At 46.7% G+C, this 18,798-nt stretch overlaps 2 protein-coding genes across 4 annotated transcripts in view; one reads left to right on the plus strand and one right to left on the minus strand.

The window, feature by feature from the left end:
* The first annotated feature begins 5,666 nt into the window (after window positions 1–5,666).
* Window positions 5,667–15,608, plus strand: Aktip (AKT interacting protein). 2 transcript variants are annotated; one of them, XM_052167216.1, is made up of 10 exons: window positions 5,667–5,765; window positions 8,327–8,436; window positions 9,702–9,901; window positions 12,745–12,809; window positions 12,894–12,994; window positions 13,266–13,354; window positions 13,430–13,528; window positions 13,640–13,747; window positions 14,628–14,688; window positions 14,839–15,608. In XM_052167216.1, the coding sequence occupies exons 2-10, from the start codon at window positions 8,395–8,397 to the stop codon at window positions 14,944–14,946; spliced, it is 873 nt and encodes a 290-aa protein (XP_052023176.1). In that variant the 5' UTR covers window positions 5,667–5,765; window positions 8,327–8,394; the 3' UTR covers window positions 14,947–15,608. The 2 variants fall into 2 exon arrangements, with proteins under 2 accessions (XP_052023176.1, XP_052023177.1); XM_052167217.1 differs by having other exon boundaries at window positions 8,331–8,436.
* Window positions 15,450–18,798, minus strand: part of Rbl2 (RB transcriptional corepressor like 2) — a 51,115-nt gene continuing 47,766 nt past the window's right edge. For both annotated transcript variants that reach the window (XM_052167215.1, XM_052167214.1), the window contains exon 22: window positions 15,450–17,158. In XM_052167215.1, coding sequence (XP_052023175.1) covers window positions 16,988–17,158 — 171 coding nt within the window. In that variant the 3' untranslated portion in view covers window positions 15,450–16,987. The remainder of the gene's footprint in view (window positions 17,159–18,798) is intronic.

Genomic DNA, 18,798 nt, shown 5'->3' on the forward strand with positions numbered 1-18,798 from the left:
GTCAGGAAGCAGGAGCTGATGCAGAGGCCATGGAGGGACGTTTCTTACTGGCTTGCTTCCCCTGGCTTGCTCAGCCTGCTCTCTTATAGAACCCAAGAGCACCAGCCCAAAGGTGGAACCACCCACAAGGGGCCCTCATCACTTGATCACTAATTGAGAAAATGCCCCACAGCTGGATCTCATGGAGGTACTTCCCCAACTGAAGCTCCTTTCTCTGTGATAACTCCAGTCTGTGTCAAGTTGACACATGAAACTAGACAGTACAATTGACCCCTTGTCAACTTGACACACAAACACATTAAGCCTCAACCCTTACTTTCTTATTCATCCCCAAGATCTAAATTACTTTAAAAGTCCCACAGTCTTTACATATTAAAAGTTCAATCACCTTAAAATATCCAATATCTTTAAAATTCAAAGTCTTTTAAAAATTCAAAGTCTCTCAACTGTGGGCTCCACTAAAATACTTTTTTCCTTCAAGAGGGAAACATATCAGGGCATAGTCACAACCAAAAGCAAAACTCAAACTCCAATAGTTCAATGTCTGGGATCCAACTCACGATCTTCTGGGCTCCTCCAAGGGCTTGGGTCACTTCTTCAGCTCTGCCCTTTGTAGCACACAGCTTGTCTTCTAGGTTCCAGATGCCTGTATTCCACTGCTGCTGCTGTTCTTGGTGGTCATGGCATGGTACTGGCATCTCCAAAATGCTGCTATCTTCCACTGTAATTAGGCTTCACCAATAGCCTCTCATAGGCTCTCATCAGGGTGACAAGCCTCTGCTCCTATGCATGACACCTTCAAGTCCTGGGCCATCAATTGCAACTGAGGCTGCACCTTCACCAGTGGCCTTCCATGGCCTCTCACTGTGCCAAGAGCCTCAGCTGCTCTTCATGACCTCTTCATGCCTTCAAAACCAGTACCATCTGGGTGACTCTTACACAGTACCAAGTCCAACCACAGCACAAAATACAACTGTGGCTATCTCTGGAACACACTGTCTGTGCTCTCAGAAAACACTTCCCAGAAGATTTCATCTCAGTGATGCTGATCTCTTCTTAATCACTGCTAATTTCTTAGCTCCAGCTAACTAGCACCAATAGTCCCAGTAACACAAAGGTTTGCTTTAGTGGTTCTGGTATCTTGTTACTCACAGCTGATTCTTCAGCCCCAGCTAACCAAAACCACAGAATTTTCACAATCAAAACATGGCCACTGTAAGAGTCTTTAATCTTCCCTCTGAAATTTCACAAGCCAGGCCTCCATCTTTTGCACTGCTCTTAACATTGTCTTCCAAGCTCCTACAGAACTTTCCACTAAGCTCTTCTAGCTCAAAGTTCCAAAGTCCTTCCACAATCCTCCCCCAAAACATGGTCAAGTTGTCACAGGAATACCCCACTACACTGGTACCAATTTACCCAGGATCATCCATCACACAGACAACCAAGTCCTAGATTTTCCTGCATAACAATCCTAGAACCTCAGGTTTAGTCCCCACAAGAGTCAAGCGAAAACCAATTTCAGTTGTAAGTCTCATGGGACTGGGAGTGGCTGGCACAGGACCCAAGGCAGCTTCCTTGATGTTACAAAACAAACATAGGGGCGGTTTAAGAGAGGCCATAGATACTGATATAGAGAGATTAGAAAAAGGAATCTCTCTCCTCCTCCTCCTCCTGTGCTCCTGACAGAGGTAGTACTCCAGAATAGGAGGGGGCTGGATCTCCTGTTTATTCAACAGGGAGGGCTACATGAAGCCCCCAGAGAAGAATGCTGATTTTATGTTTACCACTCCAGAGTGGTCAAGGAATTGACGGCCAAAGTTAGAGAAGACCTGGCCGAGAGAGAAACAACGAGAACAGGCAGCAGGCTGGTTTGACTCATGGTTCAACAGCTCTCCATGGCTGACCACGCTGATATCTACCCTGCTGGGCCCTCTGCTCATTTTACCCCTGCATTCTAAACAAAGTGGGCCAGTTCATGAAAGAAAGACTTGGGACTATCCAACATATGGTGATGAAAAGTTACCACCAGTCCCTCCAGAACGAAGCCTGGGAGCTTCAGGAAGTCCCATGGTTGGGCCTTCTAGTTACCAAAGGAAGTGGGGAATGAGAGGCCAAACCTACTCCATCTTGAAATCGGCCTCTATCTTAAATGAAAAAAAAAAGCGCCGGGCAGTGGTGGCACACACCTTTAATCCCAGCACTTGGGAGGCAGAGGCAGGTGGATTTCTGAGTTCGAGGCCAGTTTGGTCTACAGGGTGAGTTCCAGGACAGCCAGGGCTACACAGAGAAACTCTTTTTGGGGGTGGGGTGGGGCAAAGCCTGAGAACTTGGTCCACAGCTGAGCTCAAGCTGCACCCGAGTACCAGGAAGGAGCCCATGGCTTGTCCTTGGCCAGAGTCACTCCCTAGCTACTTCCTAGCAACAGTCAATCAAGGATTAGTCTGGATTGTCAAGGATTGTTTCAGAAGTACTTTCAGACTGTCCATGACTGCATAGGGTCTTGCTTCAGAGCACCCACCTATCGGCTTACAATATATATTCAGTTAGATGCTCACCAGGCTGGACCCCCCCTCACTCACTTCCACTCCCTATAAAGCCTTGTCCCGATGAGAGTTCAGGGCTGGGGGCAGGGGCTGCTTCACCAAACCATCCCGTTGGCTGGTAGTGAGTAAGCCCAAACTCAAGTTTGTAATAAAGAGAGCCTAACATGATTACATGGGAACCAGCTTCTTAGTAGTCTTTTGGGGTTCACAAGTGCTCTGTGACACAAATCTGACCAGCAAGGTAGTAACTCAACCCAATCATCTACAACATCACCCCCCAATGGTGCCTTATTTTTTAGCTCTTACCCCATATCTAATCCATGGCTTACCCTTCTCCACGTTAGTGCTTAAATACTCGGGACCACATTCTGTTCTCCATCTCTGTCCTTAAACTCATAATTGTCTCCTCCTGGCCTCTGGTGCCCTTGGGTCTGCTCACCATAGAAAGTGATATGTTTCTGGTGGCACACTGTGTCCTCTCCCTAAAGGTCAGGGGAACAAGGTAAATAAATGCCCATAATTGTGGCAGCTTAACTCTGGCTAGACCTTGGGACCCTCCCACAGCTGCAACCATTTTCTTAGCAGCCACACCATGAGACAGGCCATACTATTCCTTAATGCCCACCTTGCCAGTCACGGGGGCTCACGACCTCAGAATATGAGACCCCCTCCTCGCTATGTAAAGTACCTGGAGTCGGTGGTTGTTCAGCATATATGGGAATTAGCACCCCAGCATGGGGATATCTGATGTGAGGCGCGTAATTGGGTGCACGCATGAAACAAACCCAGTGGAGAGATCCGCCCTAAGGAATCTTTGAGTCAACTCTCAACAGTGAATCAGGGAAGCTGGAAATCAGAGGCACTCTCAGCAGAGAGTGGTGGCTCAGGGAGAAACTGGCCTAAAGACATTCCAAAGGAGATTTTCTGTGTCCAGAGAAAAGGTTTTCCAGCTCTCTTGCCTTTTATTTTAAGACTAGTACTAATGGGACTGGAACATTCCTGAATGTATCCAGACTGACGTTAGAGGAAGCGGCTGGGGCTGTTTTCAGCTTGGGAGGAAGCTGGAGTTTAGAAGCAATCTTTGGGATCTCCATCAGGAGTTTGACTCCCTGCCATCTAGTAAGCCATTTACCAGCATTGTAGAGGCCACTGAGATGGAAGAAGTAAACTTCTCAGGGAGGTGTTCTCTGAGTGGAAGGCACCGAATGAGGTGACAGAAAAAGACCTAAGTGTTGTGTGTAGAAAGGGGGGGAGGAGAGTTAGAGGGAGGGTGGCTAGGATTGTTTGGTAGTGTGTGGTGAATTAGAGCGCTGTCCCACTACAGGTTTGGAGGTCTTAAGACCAATGGCAGTCTTCACAGAGTTGGGCTAGACCAGAAGGGAGGTGGCCAGAAAGGGTGTCTTGAGAGCCAGGGGCCGTTGAGTTTTATGGACCATGAAATGTGCCCCAGTAGGAGGCATCTGAGCAGGAAAAGGTCACGAGTATTTCAGGTCAAAGTGAGAGCAACATGCAAGAACTGTGTGGGAGCAGGCTACACATTGCCATGAGAGGGGACCTCCAACTTCTGTGCTAGAGACCTTGTGACCCTGTGGTTCCCCGGTTCTCAAGCTGCCCTGGCAGATGGGTGGAGGGGCTCCTACTGCTGTCTAGAGGCAAGCCCCCCCTGACCCCCCACCTCAGCTGCAGAAACGGTTGTATCTCCTGAAGCAGAGAAGTATGCCCTCCTGGGAGATTTCACTCTCTATGCTCTGGAAAAACATAGAAAACCTATTTAATAACAATGTGGTAGTGTGCTTCCGGCTCTGGCTAAGGGCCAAAGAGGAACCTGCCTTTTAAGTGACAAAAAGATATACAAAAGGAAAGGAAGCGACGACTGCTCTTAGGTACGGCGAAGGACAACGTTTATTGTAGATAAAAGGGAATGCAGTCAGAGGCAGAGACATCCGGGAGAGCTGGGCCACCTGAGGAGATATTAAAACAGAGAACTAGAGGGGGAGCCGCCAACCAAGAGAGGCAGCTTGGGCTAAGAGACTGGCCAAGAGAATAAGTGGCAAACTGAGAGGAACAAGTAACCAAAATGGCTGAGCTATATTGGGAAGGCCATCTGGGGACAAGGGCTGCATAGCTACTGGGCTGGAAAAAAATTAGGGTAGGGGGCGGGGTATGCCAGACATACCCGGTGACAAATAGGGACTAAGGGATGCAGGCCCCAGTATAAACAGAGACTGTAGGCTGCAAGTCTGGTCATTTGGGCAGATGAGAGATTTACACAGTGAAATATTGCCAGAATTATTTAAGTACATCAGTATTGTTCGATAATAGTTGTTACCGAGGGTCATCTTGCATGGTTTCTCCAGAGGAGAAGATGGGCTTTATGTCAGGCCTAGACTTAAGGATGTTTGTCTCCCTGTTAAAGACATGTTCTTTGATATGGCCAATGGGTTTAATGGCTGGCTATAAGTCAGAGTTGTCTTTTTATGGTTATGGAAATGGAACCTAATGCAGGTTAGTCCCTGGGAACAAATATTTACAGACTTATTTCTAACAAGCCTGATAACCTTGGATTTCTTTTAAAGGCAGCACTGCCTTAAATTCTAATTCTACTCTGTGTCACTTATTGTCTCCTCAGCAAGTTTATTAATAAATCCCATCACTCCCACCAGGGAGCTACAGACCTCCCTCTCCAGCCAGTGGCTCAGAGTCCAGGCCTGGATACTAGTTGGTGCTTTGTGGAGCCAAGAGCTACCAGCAATCACTACTAGAGACTGGCTATAGTGGCTGCCGCATAAACCTCTGGGCGGGTTTCCATGGTGACTGACACACGCCACGACCAATGGCGGCCGGGTGCCTGTTTGTTTCCGTCCCAGCCTCCCCAGGGATTGAAGCTTCTTTGACTGACAGCTCGTCCTGGGCGCTGTTACGTAAGGGGAGGAACGAGCGCGGCCCCACCCGAGCGGCGCTAACTTGATTGGCAGGACAGAGCGCAGACCCCCAGCACCTCCCGGAAGTACGCCCTTGATGGAGGGCGAGAGAGCCATTCGGCATGGGCATCCGAGCGGAAGCGCCCAGGCTGGGGCGTGTCTAGGGCGTGTCCCGCTGAGGGCAGGGTGGGGCGGGGCTCTGCGGGAGAGGAGCGGCAGGGGCCGGGCTGCACTACAGCCGGAGATGCTGTTGGCCCGTGGTGGCGCTCGGCCCCCAGCGCTCCGTAGCAAGGGCATCCAGGTAAGCGTCCTACCTCTGGGCTGGTGGCTACCGAGTCGCCAGGGCCGAGGGTTTGTGTCCGCGGTCCGGCATTCGGTCCCCTCTAGTGGCGCTAGGGACTCGGGCGACGGCGGCCGCGCGGGGACACGGGGGCGGGGCCGCACCTGTGCGCTGCAGGCACCTGCTGCACCGCCTCGGAGGAAGAGGGAGGCAAGTTCGGTGGTGCTCCTGGCGGGCCACCCCTCCCGCGCTGGGTCCGGTCAGTCTGGCGAGGGGCTGACGTGAAGCCCCAGGCTCTCGGCCTCGGCTGCAGACTCGCGGGCCCAGCCGGCCTCCAACTAGCTTCGAGGCTAGGGCCGGGCACGAGCCTTGCATCACCTCGGGACAGGTTTGTCCAGATTCTCTACGTGCTCGGAGACGGAATTGTGCCCCGGGCGAGGGTGCCCGGCCCAGCCGGGCTGTCCGAGGAGGCCCGGGCTGTTTACTTTTCCTCGGTCCTGTCCGGTGGCCTCTTAATGAGGGATTTCGTAAATCCTTTTTGGGGTGATACATTAGTTAGTGCCGATGTTAGCTCTGTGTCACAGAAGAACGATGGTAGTACCTAGGTCTCCTTGGCCCTCCGCGGTATAATCACCGTCGCATAGGTGAAGATGCAGACTTCGCCCAGCTGTGCAGTGTGAATGCACGCAATCATTTTTTTTTTTTTAATTTTTATTCTTAAGAGTCAGAGGAGCAGGATAAGGATAGAGCCTGTTTTCCTTACATCTGTCATTACTATTGCATGATGTTATGCTACACTTATGGTAGAGTGCTCATCTAGTAAACTGTAGTTTCTGAAAAGTTGGCTACAGTTCCTTGTGCTTATGTTGCTATTGGAACCATTTAGTTAAAAATATCGCTGCGATGGATGGATGATGGTCCACGGTACCTTTTGGAGGAGCTGAGGGCCATGTGCTGAATTTTTAAAGGCAAAAGACATGAAAGGTACCTAAGGCCAGGACATTTACAAGTAGGAAACGCCACACCTCTTAAGAGGTGAAGAAGAACCTCGAGAAAACACGGTGTGTCTAGGCAATGGGCTACTAGACCTGAAGAAAAATATATGGTTTTCATTTGAGCCAAACGGGAACATACCCCTCCCTGAGTTTTTGATGTACTATTGTGTCAGCCACCTTTAAAAGGAGGTTTACTGGGCTGCAAGTCAGCAAGTTAGTGGGAGAAGTGGGGGATCCCTGTCCTCTGGTTTAATTACTGGGTGACACTGTCTCCTGGAAAGCACAGCAGCACTTATAGGCACTGGCTGGTGCCCACCCATGGATGCTGTATCCACACACGTCACTGCTGATTAGAGATACTGGTATAGCATTGCTTCTTAGAAAAGCGAATTTTGACCCTTTTCACCTTCAGCTTTTCAGGGATACAAATAAGAAGCCATGCTTTTAAACTCAGCAGACTTTGAGGAGAGAGTCTTACTGCTGGGCTGGCTACTTTTGTGTCTTTTTATATTTACAAAGTCACTCACTGACCTTGTGATCTTTGAAACCTGGTTTCTTATCCACTACCTGGAGCATCTCTCCTTTGAAATGGCCATGAATGTACACATTTGAAATTCCTCAGGTGCCTAATACTGCAGAATTTTACACTGTATTTTTAGTACTTGAAACAAACCTCCTTTTGATAGGAATATCTATTACCTGCAATCCCTGTAGTTTAAGGCAGAGGCAGAAAGATTGGGAGTTTGAGGCCAGCCCAGGCTGTGTCCTGAATTCCTGACTAACCTGGACCACATAGTGAGTTTTTATTTTGTTTTGTTTTCTTTAAAGGGCAATTTCTTGGGGGTAATAGGGACAGGACTCTACCCCCCACCCCCTTTCCTGATAATAGTATACTTATTTTTTTCCCCCTTTTTTCCAGAGACAGGGTTTCTCTGTGTAGCACTGGCTATTCTGGAACTCAATCTGTAGACCAGGCCGGCCTTGAACTCAGATCCATCTGTTGGGATTAGAGGAGCTCGACTCTATCACCGGGCTCATGTTTTTTCTTACCTCATTGGCTATTAGTCTTGTGCTTGAGACAAGTCATTCAGGACTTCCTAGTCACTCACCGTGGCGGTGGGAACAGTGGTAGAGCTTGAGTGTGGGTGTTAGAGTGCATACTGACGTCCCATCAGTCAGGCGCCCACAGGGGCCATACTGTGCTATCGGAGCGGAGTGACGGCTGTGGTGGAAAGCAGAGCTATCTTGACTATTCTAAATGCTGTTCGGGAACCTGGTACGCAGATGCTTTTGTTTGCTTGTTTTTGCATCAGTAGCTCTCACCTTGTAGTCCAAACTGGCCTAAAACTGCATCCTCCTGCCTCAGCCTCTCAAGTGCAGGGCTTAGCATGCGTGGCTATGTACACTTTCGTTATGAGGAGCATTTAGGGTCTGCGGTGGAAGGGTGTGGAGAAGGGATTATTCTTAGAGCTCCCCCATTTCTAGCCCCCTTAACTTGGGGACTGCTTGGCATGCTGTGGCCACGGCATCAGGCTCTGTCCTAACTGTCGGGGTCAGTATATCTGCATCTCTCCCATTTGTTTCAAGGCAGCGTGAATGCTGAGGACAGACGCGTTTGATGACACGGCACTGACATTCTGTTTGGAGTACACGTTATGAACCCTTTGTGGAGCATGTCTGCAGGCTCTGTGCGCAAAGTAGGTATAGTCGCCAAACAGCGACCCTGAGCCCCACGGAGGCCAGCAGTCTGTATAGCAAAGTCATCTGCAAACCTGAGCAGAATTACCTGGGTTTATTTTTGAGAAATCACTGTTTATTAAATTGGGTTTCTTAGGCCGAGAGTTCACATCCTAAGCTCTGATGGCCACTGTTATGCTAAGATCATTTCATTTAGATTGTATTATATGTGATGACATTTGTGACACACTCTGAATCTTTCTCAACTGGAACTTCTGTCAAGTCAACTAGGAGTTGGGAGAATTAAATTGAAAATGTCTTTCTTTACTTTTTAGAGATCAAGTCTTGCTGTATATCCCAGGATAGCCTGGTATTCTGTTGTCTAGGTTGCCTCAAATAGCAATCTTCCTGCCTTAGCCTACTGAGTGTTGGGATTTTAAGTGTGAGCTATCGTGCAGTTTTAAAATTACATATATGTATATACACATATAAACAGATACGTGGACTGGTAAAACAGCTCAGCGGACAAAGGCACTTGTTGCCAAGTCTTAGTTTATGCTCTGACTTCTGTATGTGTGCCATGACCCCAAAGAAATAAAATAATTACAAAAATCTAAAGAAAAAAAATACATTTTCCTCTTAGGAAAGCTTAAAATATACAAGTAGTAATTTAAAAGCTCAGTTCCACCTGTAGGTTAAACATTATTACCTTTTCCCTATGCATATAGTAGAGTTTTTATGTAACAAATGAAGTAGCCTCTGTTGGCCTCAGAGTTGGGAAGCACCAGTGAGGTGCTACTTTTCTGGTCGTTCTGGTCTTTGACTAAGGATGGCAGTGTACCCTGGAGTTGCAGGTGTGGCACAGTGGGATCTAATGTGACCTAAGCCTGGGAGACAGTAGCTCCGCCTCCCTGTTGCTGTCCCAGTGCTCACACCAGCCCCACTGATTTCAGCCCTCTGTTGACTTACTTTGAACTCATAGCCCAGCTTTCTATGGGATCTGCATGTACCATCGTATCTGGTCTTAGTGGTGTTCCTGCTTCAGTTGCTTGTGAAAGGCTTGGCTGCATTGCCCTTATGGGGTGCAGCTAATGGGATTTTTACTGCTTTAGTCCTGTCTAGTCTTGTTTGTTCTATGACCTGCCTTCTCAAGGGATTTGAAGGCATCTTCATCTTGGTATCAGAATTTCTGCGTAAACGATAACTCTTGACGCTAGGATGGAGCTAACAGTGTGCTCTGTTTTCAGAGTTGCCATAAATCCTCTCACAATTTCATCTTGAACAGCGAGCTGAAGGCGAAGAGAAGACATTGGATGTGAAAACCAGTCCTCCACGAAGTGCACCCAAAAAACAGCTACCTTCTATTCCCAAAAATGCTCTGCCCATATCGAAGCCTGCGTCTCCTGCCCCAGCAGCGCAGTCAACAAATGGCACCCACGCTTCTTACGGACCCTTCTACCTGGAATATTCTCTTCTTGCAGAATTGTGAGTCCTTCACAGATGACTGTTCAGTTATGAATGGTATCCCTGAAAGTTAAGAATGAAGTCGTGTCTCCTGATAGACTGATGAATTAATCTTACAGCTCAGACTTGTTCCCAGCCTGCTCTCTCTCACTTTGGAGAACAATAAGGAAGGCAGGACTTTTGAGAACACACAATTGATTAGGAACACGATTGATTAGGTGGCTTAGTTTCAGTTGTCCCTTCTGTGAGGCATTTCACGGGAAGAGCTTTCTAGAGTAAGTGGGCAGTGGCTGGGTGGCAGCCTCCTGGGTCACACCCATTGGGGAGTGTGGCCTCCACATTGGCTCTCACATTTTAGGAAACATCCTGTCAGATGGGAGGGGTTCTAGTAGGGAAGGGTCAGGGAGCAGCCATCAGCAGGTGAGGGAACTAGAAACATTGACTTGGAAGAGAAAACTTAACAGTGCTTACCATTTTTCCTTTAAACTACATTTTATCTAGTGTGTGTATTTGGTGGGATGAGGGAGCCCATGGCACAGGTGAGTTAGAGGACATCTTGTAGTTACTTCTTTTACCATGTGCGTCCCAGGAATTAAACTCAGGTTGCCATGGTTTGGTGACAGGTACCTTTACCCCTTGCACTGTGTTGGCCAGCCCTCGGAAAGATACTTAGGGCTCTGTATTGTTGTATATGTCAGAGGTCTGCAATTAGAAGACTTACTTAGTACAGCCCTCAGAGGTCCCTTCTCAGGAGCGGGAGGTTGGCCTGCATGACTTATCACAAGCCACCCTTGCAGCGAAGCTAAGAGGACAGGGACTATGCACTGTGCAGCATGCCAGTAGTGATGATACACTGCTCGACACAGGGTTCAAGTGCTGTGTAGCTTGGATCATTTGTTAAAGTGACACAACATTGGGGAATTCTTCATTTCTAGAATCTTTAAGTTTCTCTGTACTTCATTTACTTTCAAAGCATCTCGATCACGCCTCCCAGGGTACCGATGCAGTACTGGTCAGAGGGAATGAGGCCTCAGTGTAGTGTACAGTGGTCTCTTCACACTATAATGGCTGCCTTGTGTCTTGAGGCTGAGCAGTGAGGTAGACAGGCTCCTATTGTGGTGACTGAGAGCTGGCTGTGTTAAATACAGAACTGCCTTTCCTGACAAACATTGTGTCTGTGGGTAGCTCTATTTGCTAGCCATGGTTCTCTACTCTAAATCCCAGGGACTTGAAAGGTGATGATTTACCTGTCGTGGTTGCAGTAGGGTCTGCAGGGCTCAGGGTCAGCCTGGAGCACACAAGTAACTTAGAAAGGGCTGAGAAAGAAATGTGAGGCACTTAGGCGATCAACAAGGCTCAGGCTAGAAAGATGGCTCCACAGCTAAGAGCTTTTGACACTTGCAGACAAGCGTAGCTCAGTGTCCAGCACTCACAGCCATTTGTTACCACAGTTCACAGGCTCTGATGTCCCTTTCTAGCCTCCGTGGAGATGAGGGACTTACACGATGCCTTTACATACAAGGCAGGCAAAATGCTCATATAAAAATAAATCTTGCCGGGCAGTGGTGGCGCATGCCTTTAATCCCAGCACTTGGGAGGCAGAGGCAGGCAGATTTCTGAGTTCGAGGCCAGCCTGGTCTACAGAGTGAGTTCCAGGACAGCCAGGGCTACACAGAGAAACCCTGTCTCAAAAATACAAAACAAAACAAAAGACAAAAATAAATCTTACCAGGTGTGGCTGCACACACCTGTGGTTGCAATACTTGAGAGGCAGAGACAGAGGCCAGCCTGGTTTAAAAGTGAGTTCCAGGACAGCCAGGGCTAACAGAAAAACCCTGTCTCAAAAAACAAAAATAAAATCTTTCACAAAGCTCCATAAACTATTTCCCCACATGTTTCAGGATTGCATGCAAATGTCTTTACAGTGCCTTGGTCAGTACTGTCCTTTTCAGTGTCAGATCTCTGGGGACCAGACCAAATGGTGGCCAGTGTGTAACTGGATTCCAGAAAAAACAGTAGTATCTTTCTGCCATGACACTTGGTCTTGCCTGTGTCAGCATTCACCTTCTCCAGCAAGGCCCAGAGAGTCTGACTGAGATCAGGATTGTTTGGGAGCTCAGAATGATACCCACCGCCACAAGCAACTGCACCTAAAACCTGTCTTGCCATGGGATCCAGTGAGGTGAACTCACAAGGACACCTAAGTGATGGTAACTTTGGACTCTTAGTACTTGTGATTGCAGTTGAAAACAGTTCGCTTTTAATTTAGAGGTACAAATGTAGTATGCCCAAAAAGCCCAAAAAGAAAATACATTTTTAATAGTAAAAAACTAAATTTTTGAATGTGTAAACTCCTTAGTTTACAATGATAAACTAAGCAATAATTTTATAAACATATTTGTCTCAATCTTACTGTTTTTTGTTGTTGTTGTTGTTGTATGTGTATGTGTGTTTATTTTTGAGATAGGGTCTCACTGTATAAAGACTTGACTCTAGACTTGACTTACAGAGATCCATCTGTTCTGCCCCCAAGTGTTGGGACTAAATGTGAGGGTACCATATCAGCTCGTTTACCTCAGTTTTAATATCCACAATAATCTGCTTCTGAGAGTACAACTTGATTCTTTGCCTTCCTGAATCCGGAACCCTGTATTGGCTTGAGCTTCTCTGTGGATTGTTTGAGAAGTAAAAGGGTGTTGGCTAGGAGACGTTCAGGTGCAAGACTAGAACAAACCCATTTGTAGAGTTTGGGGCACCAGCTGCCACTTGAGCCTTGCTGCCTTGTCTCAGAAAATGTGGGCTGGCCTGACTTGTACAAGCCACCGGCATCCGCACAAGCCAATCATTCTGCGCTCTTGTTCTAGTACGTTGTTGGTGAAGCAGAAGCTGCCAGGAGTCTACGTACAGCCATCTTATCGCTCCGCATTAGGTAAGATGTGTATTTGACTTTGATTTACAGAGTGTGGGGTCCTCTGACACGGATGAACGTCAGCATGTTTATGTTCTCCTGCAGTGTGGTTTGGAGTAATATTCATACGGCATGGGCTGTATCAGGATGGCGTATTCAAGTTTACGGTGTATATTCCTGATAACTATCCAGATGGCGACTGTCCAGTAAGTAGGACAGTGAGCTTCACTCACTGAGGGGAAAGCAAGACTTAACAGATTTCCCGATTCTTCTCCTGACTGAAAACCTTGTAATGACCTCAGTTTCCTCAAATGTATGTCTCCCACAACCACCAGTATGGCTGCTAATGGCCATGCTGCAGAGGAGGACAGTGGTATCCCCCACGGCAAGACTGCAGTACAGGAAATGGGTTACAGTTGATGGTCTGATCCGACCAGCGGGGTGACGTCACTCACTGAAGTCTCTCTTTACCTACAGCGCCTGCTGTTTGATATTCCTGTCTTTCACCCACTAGTTGATCCCACCTCGGGTGAGCTGGATGTGAAAAGGGCATTCGCAAAGTGGAGGTTAGTGCACCAGTGTTTGTTGTGGTGGCGTGGCCGTGGGAACAAGCCGCAGTAACCACGCTGTTCTCCCTGCAGGCGGAACCATAATCACATATGGCAGGTGTTAATGTATGCAAGGAGAGTTTTCTACAAGATCGACACGACGAGCCCCCTAAACCCAGAGGCCGCAGTGCTGTATGTGACCTTCACTCTGTTACTTAGGACAAACTTAATATTTAAGATAAATTTGGTATTTAAGATAAATTTGTTAAAGATAAATTGGTAAATTTTTAAAACTTTTAACAGGTATGAAAAAGACATTCAGCTTTTTAAAAGTAAAGTGGTGGACAGTGTTAAAGTATGTACTGCTCGTCTCTTTGACCAGCCGAAGATAGAAGACCCCTACGCCATTAGGTAGGTGCTGTGTCCTTTATATTTCCACTTTCCAGATGCACTCAGAATAGGGCTGTAGCCAGGCGGTGGTGGTGCACGCCTGTAATCCCAGCACTTGGGAGGCAGAGGCAGGCGGATTTCCGAGTTTGAGGCCAGCCTGGTCTACAGAGTGAGTTCCAGGACAGCCAGGACTACACAGAGAAACCCTGTCTCGAAAAAACCAAATCTATGATACACTTAGTGACTCTGGTTTCCTGAGAATCGTCAAGTGCTTTGTCATCTTTGTGTGTGAGTGTGAGGAGTTTTCAGAAGGCAGTGTTAGCTGCTCTCCAGGGCCCATCATAAGTAGAGCTGAAACCACCAACTTCACACTCATCCTCTCCGCTCTGTTGTAAGGAAACAACTCACCTCCAACATGTTCCTAAAGATACTTGTACTGAACTAGATCCACCCTGACACTGTAACAGATGAGGCGGAGAGACCGTGTAAGAATGGAGGCCCTGTAGCTTTGTGGACATGGGTAGAAGCTTGCTGCGCTGATGCTTACAGGCTCCAAGGTCTTGGTTTTGCTCCGTTTTGTTTTCCTCATCTTAAGTGATATGGGTGGTGTGGGGGTCACAGGAATGAGTCTGTTTATAGAGGTGATTATCAGATAACATCAGTACACATGCCAGCAACTGATTAAAGAGTGCTCTTTAGCCAGGGGTGGGGTGGAGGTGCACACCTAATCTCAGCATTTGAGGCAGAGATAGGCCTGGGCTAAAGAACAAGTTCTGGGACAGCCAGGGCTATACTGAGAAACCCTATTTTTTTTTTCCGTAAGTTATATTAGAATTATCTTAATTATTGAAAAATGAATGCTGTGCATGTTTAATGTTTTTAATATCTTTTGCCCTTGAAGCTTTTCTCCATGGAACCCTTCTGTACATGATGAGGCCAGAGAAAAGATGCTGACTCAGAAAGTAAGTCCAGAACCATTGGGTAGGGCTGTCCTGGTCTACCTGGCTGTGCTGGGGCCATCGTTGCAGCTTGGGGAGACGGTGACTGTGGTTCCCAGCTTGCTCATCAGTCCTTTCCCTTTTTTTGTAATGTCTGTTTTTGATTGTGCCTAGAAGCCTGAGGAACAGCACAATAAAAGTGTTCACGTTGCTGGCCTGTCATGGGTCAAGCCCGGCTCAGTACAGCCTTTCAGTAAAGAAGAGAAAACTGTAGCAACCTAAGAGACGGTGGATCTGGTGCACCACGCACTTTCCTGCTGGACTCTGGCCTGGTTAAAGCTGACTAATGACAAAGGACTGTCTGAGGAGTAAACTGCGTCACCAGTGACTGCTCTCAGTGTTGTATATGCGTAGGTTCCAACAGCAGGCTACGGAGGCCTCTCATTAAGTAAAGCGTTACTTCTGTCGAAGTGTCAGGGTGGATCTAGTTCAGTACTCCAAATTATTGGGGACTTTGAGGCTTAAGTATTTTTCTGAACATGTTAGAGGTAAGTTGGGTTTACTTAAACTAACAGAACAGAGAGAAATGAGTACTGTGGAATAGTTGGCGTTGGTAGTTTCAGCTGTACATAGGTTAGACCGTGAAGAAGGGTGTAGAGACAGACTCCAGACTGCAGCACTTTCATGTAGAAGACTGGCTTCCCGCCTTCAGCCTGCTGACCTGCTGTAAACATCGAGCTCAGAAGCATTGGGAAGGTAGGCAGAACCAGGAGCCTTGTTCAGAGTTTGGTTTTTTTTTTTTTTAAGGCAAATTACTGTATTTTTATGACAGGAAGAAGAGAAAAGTGTTCAAACGGTTTCTGATGAAGTCAGGTATTTAAATGGTGAATGACCGATGTGTTAGTGGAGATGAAATAAACCAATAAATGATTGATTGTCATTTATGCAGGAAAGTAATGCTCCTTTTCAATATAACTAAACGGAGACTAATTTATAAGTGCTTTATTGAAAAATACACATATTTTCATATAAAATTACAGTAGCGGTACTAAGGGTTTCTAAGTGCTCTGTAGAGCACTGCTCTGGGGTAGTGTGAGGCGGTGAGCTCTCAGCTGGTGCGTCAGAGCAGCGTGAAGTTACCTAGTAACTTGGTTTATCATGATCCAATTTACAATTGAATTCTCTCCTTAGGATTATTAATCCAACTTAAAAACAACTTGACAACAATGATTAATAAAGATATGCGTAGATAATCAATAGCTGTTAAATAATTTTCTAATTTGTATAAACGGTACTGTGTACTAATAAAAACCTAAATTCTCCAACCTATTTTTTAACTTCCAGAATACCCTCAAAGATAGTTTCTTTGGGATAACTACTTCCAAAAGGAAGGGGTCAAAATTTTTCAAATACTCTGAATTCAACTTGATTTAAAAATCCTTATTTAGCTAAATGATCCCTACTGACGCCACTACCACAAATGGCCAGAATGTGTAGCTATATCAGCAGTCTTTTAAGAAAAGCATTAAAGAAAATACTAGCTATTTAGCCTCAGCCTAGAAGGCTTGCACCTACTTACATTCACACTGTGGAAAGTGCCATCATAAACAGCGAAACCTGGGTCACAATGCAATGCATCGTACAGCCCTAAAGTGCCACCACTTACACAGGTTCATTTAGCCATTGCACGACTCTCACACTGTACCTACCGTACAGTGAGGAAGGGAGAATGCTCAGGGCTGCCGTCAGGGCCACCCCTCTGTTTTGTTTGCAAACGTCTCAGGTGTACTCATCCTAAAACACATGGTTGGGCCTAACTATGTGCAAGTGGAAATGAATTTAAATACAGTTCCTTTCCTGGGGCCTACCTACAAAAGCCTCTAAAGATTTGCTTTCTGCAGTACTTATACAAGTTCACCAGAGTTAAAATACCCAGGTGTGGATTCTGAGCAGGGTTGAAGGTGAGCACTAAGGAGAAGAAGAGGCAGCTGGGATGAAGGAAAGCGAAGGATACTGGGATAAGTCCAATTTCTTACCAGAATGTCCCTTCTGCTTTTCTTTTTTTGGGTAAGGGTTACATGTAGTCCAAGTTGGCCTCAGACATGCTATTAGCTCAGGTTGGCCTTAAGCTCCTGGTCCTCTTGCCCTCTACCCCGTGGGTGATGGGGTAACAGGCATTTACTGCCACACCGAGTCAGAGGCGCTTCCCTTTTATACCTGCCTCTAATCAGGTGCAGGGTTACAGAGAAAGGTTCCATAATCCTGCATGCACGATGTCCTGCTAAACAGTTGATGTGAGACTGCTCCCGCCTGGACACTAACCTCAGTGCGAACCTCGGTCATTAGCTACAGCTTGGAGACGACGTAACAGGGCAGAATGATTTTCTGGGCAGATCCTTTTTGCAGGTGATTCACTTCCATCATCCAAGAGAATCCCTCTCTTTTTAGTTGGAGTCTCTCCTGTCCGTATCATACTGTTAATTTCTCTCAGTCTCTATGGTGAGAGAAACAAGAGTTAAAAAAACTTGGCAATGCTCAGTAGGAAGTTAAAGAGTCATAAATTTAAAATGTAAGCATTTGAAGACCTTGTAAAAAGAAAACTGTGAGCAGATTCTGACAGGACACTGGTGACTCTGGGTTGGGCAGAGCATTTCCATTTTTAACAAACTTTCTTGGTGTTTGTGATACATATCTATAATACACATGTCCTGCATCTTGTGAAGGATAGTTCTATAGTATCACAATTCTGCATGTTCAATCATGCATCCACTTTGAGATGTGCACAAGAATGGAGGTCGGTGCGTGCATGCGTACATGTAGGTCAGGGTTTGTGTGTGTACACGTGTATAGAAATCAGGAGAACTCTGTGGTGTCAGTTTTTACCTTTATATGAGGTTTTTGTGACAAGTGCTCTCATTGAGCCATCTCCACAGTTCCACACACGAGCTAAAAAAGTAGCATGACTTGGAAGCTGAGTGGCTCACTCCTATGGGTTCACTACTTGGGAGGCAAGAGGACTGCAGTAGGTTCAAAGTCAACCTTGCTACACCTTGAGGCCCAGGTCAGCTGGAGTTATATAGCAAAACCTTGTCTTAAGCTGTAGTCCCTCCACCCTTTTGTTTTAAGACAGTGTGTCACTGTAGCCCAGGCTAGCCTGTAACACACTTTGTAGCCCTAGGTGACCTCAAAGTCACAGCAACACTTACATTAGCCTCATGCATTCTGGGATTAAGTGTGAGCCTAAGGTGGGTTTCTTTTCATCTGAGATGGTCGTAGCTGTTAGCCAGACTAGCTTTTACCTCTGCAGCCCAAGTGAGACTTGACCTTGTGATTGTGCTGCCTCTGTCCCCAGTAGCTGTGATAGCATGCTTGAACAAGCACAATCTCACTAGAGGAATAAGCTTTAGAGCCTCAGGAGAGTCATTATCGGTACTGCATTAGCAGCTTCCAGAGGCCCGGGTTCAGCCTTCTCGGGAGAACTGAGAAGTTAGTAAAGTTATTTGTCATGTTTGGTGAATTCAGTGAATAGCCCAGTGAGGAAAGGAACTGACAGACTATGTCACCAGCATTGTTTCCCAGGGCTCCAGTCTGTCCAGACACTGTTTTCTTCAGGTACCTTGTTGACTGAGTTTTTATTCGTGTTTCTTATTTTTAAAAGATACTGAGGGGTCAGTGCTGGTGCACAGCTTTAATTCCAGCACTTGGGAGGCAGATCTGTGAGTTCGAGGACAGCCTGGTCTACAGAGAGAGTTCCAAGATAATCAGAGCAACACAGAGAAACCCTGTCTTGGAAAAAAGGATAACTGAGAATATTAAAATACACATAGTTTAAGGGATTTCAGAGTGTCGAGTAAACAGGCAGAGTGAATTCTCACGTTGCCCTGTTTCCACAATTCTCCTCATCCCCTAGAATTTAAAATGCATATCCTAAGGCTGAGACCATGAATTGGTAGAATGTTTTAGCCTAGCATGCAAAATGCCATATATTCAGTTGCCATCACTGCACAGCTAGCACAGAGGTAAACGCCTCGAATACCAGCACTCCAGAGAAGGAGGCAGAAGGGTCAGACGTTTAAGGCCATCCTCAACTACACAACAAAATTGAGGCTAGCCTGAGCTACATGAAACCTAGAA

Source organism: Apodemus sylvaticus, chromosome 21 (genome assembly GCF_947179515.1).
Source record: "Apodemus sylvaticus chromosome 21, mApoSyl1.1, whole genome shotgun sequence".
NCBI lineage: Eukaryota > Metazoa > Chordata > Mammalia > Rodentia > Muridae > Apodemus > Apodemus sylvaticus.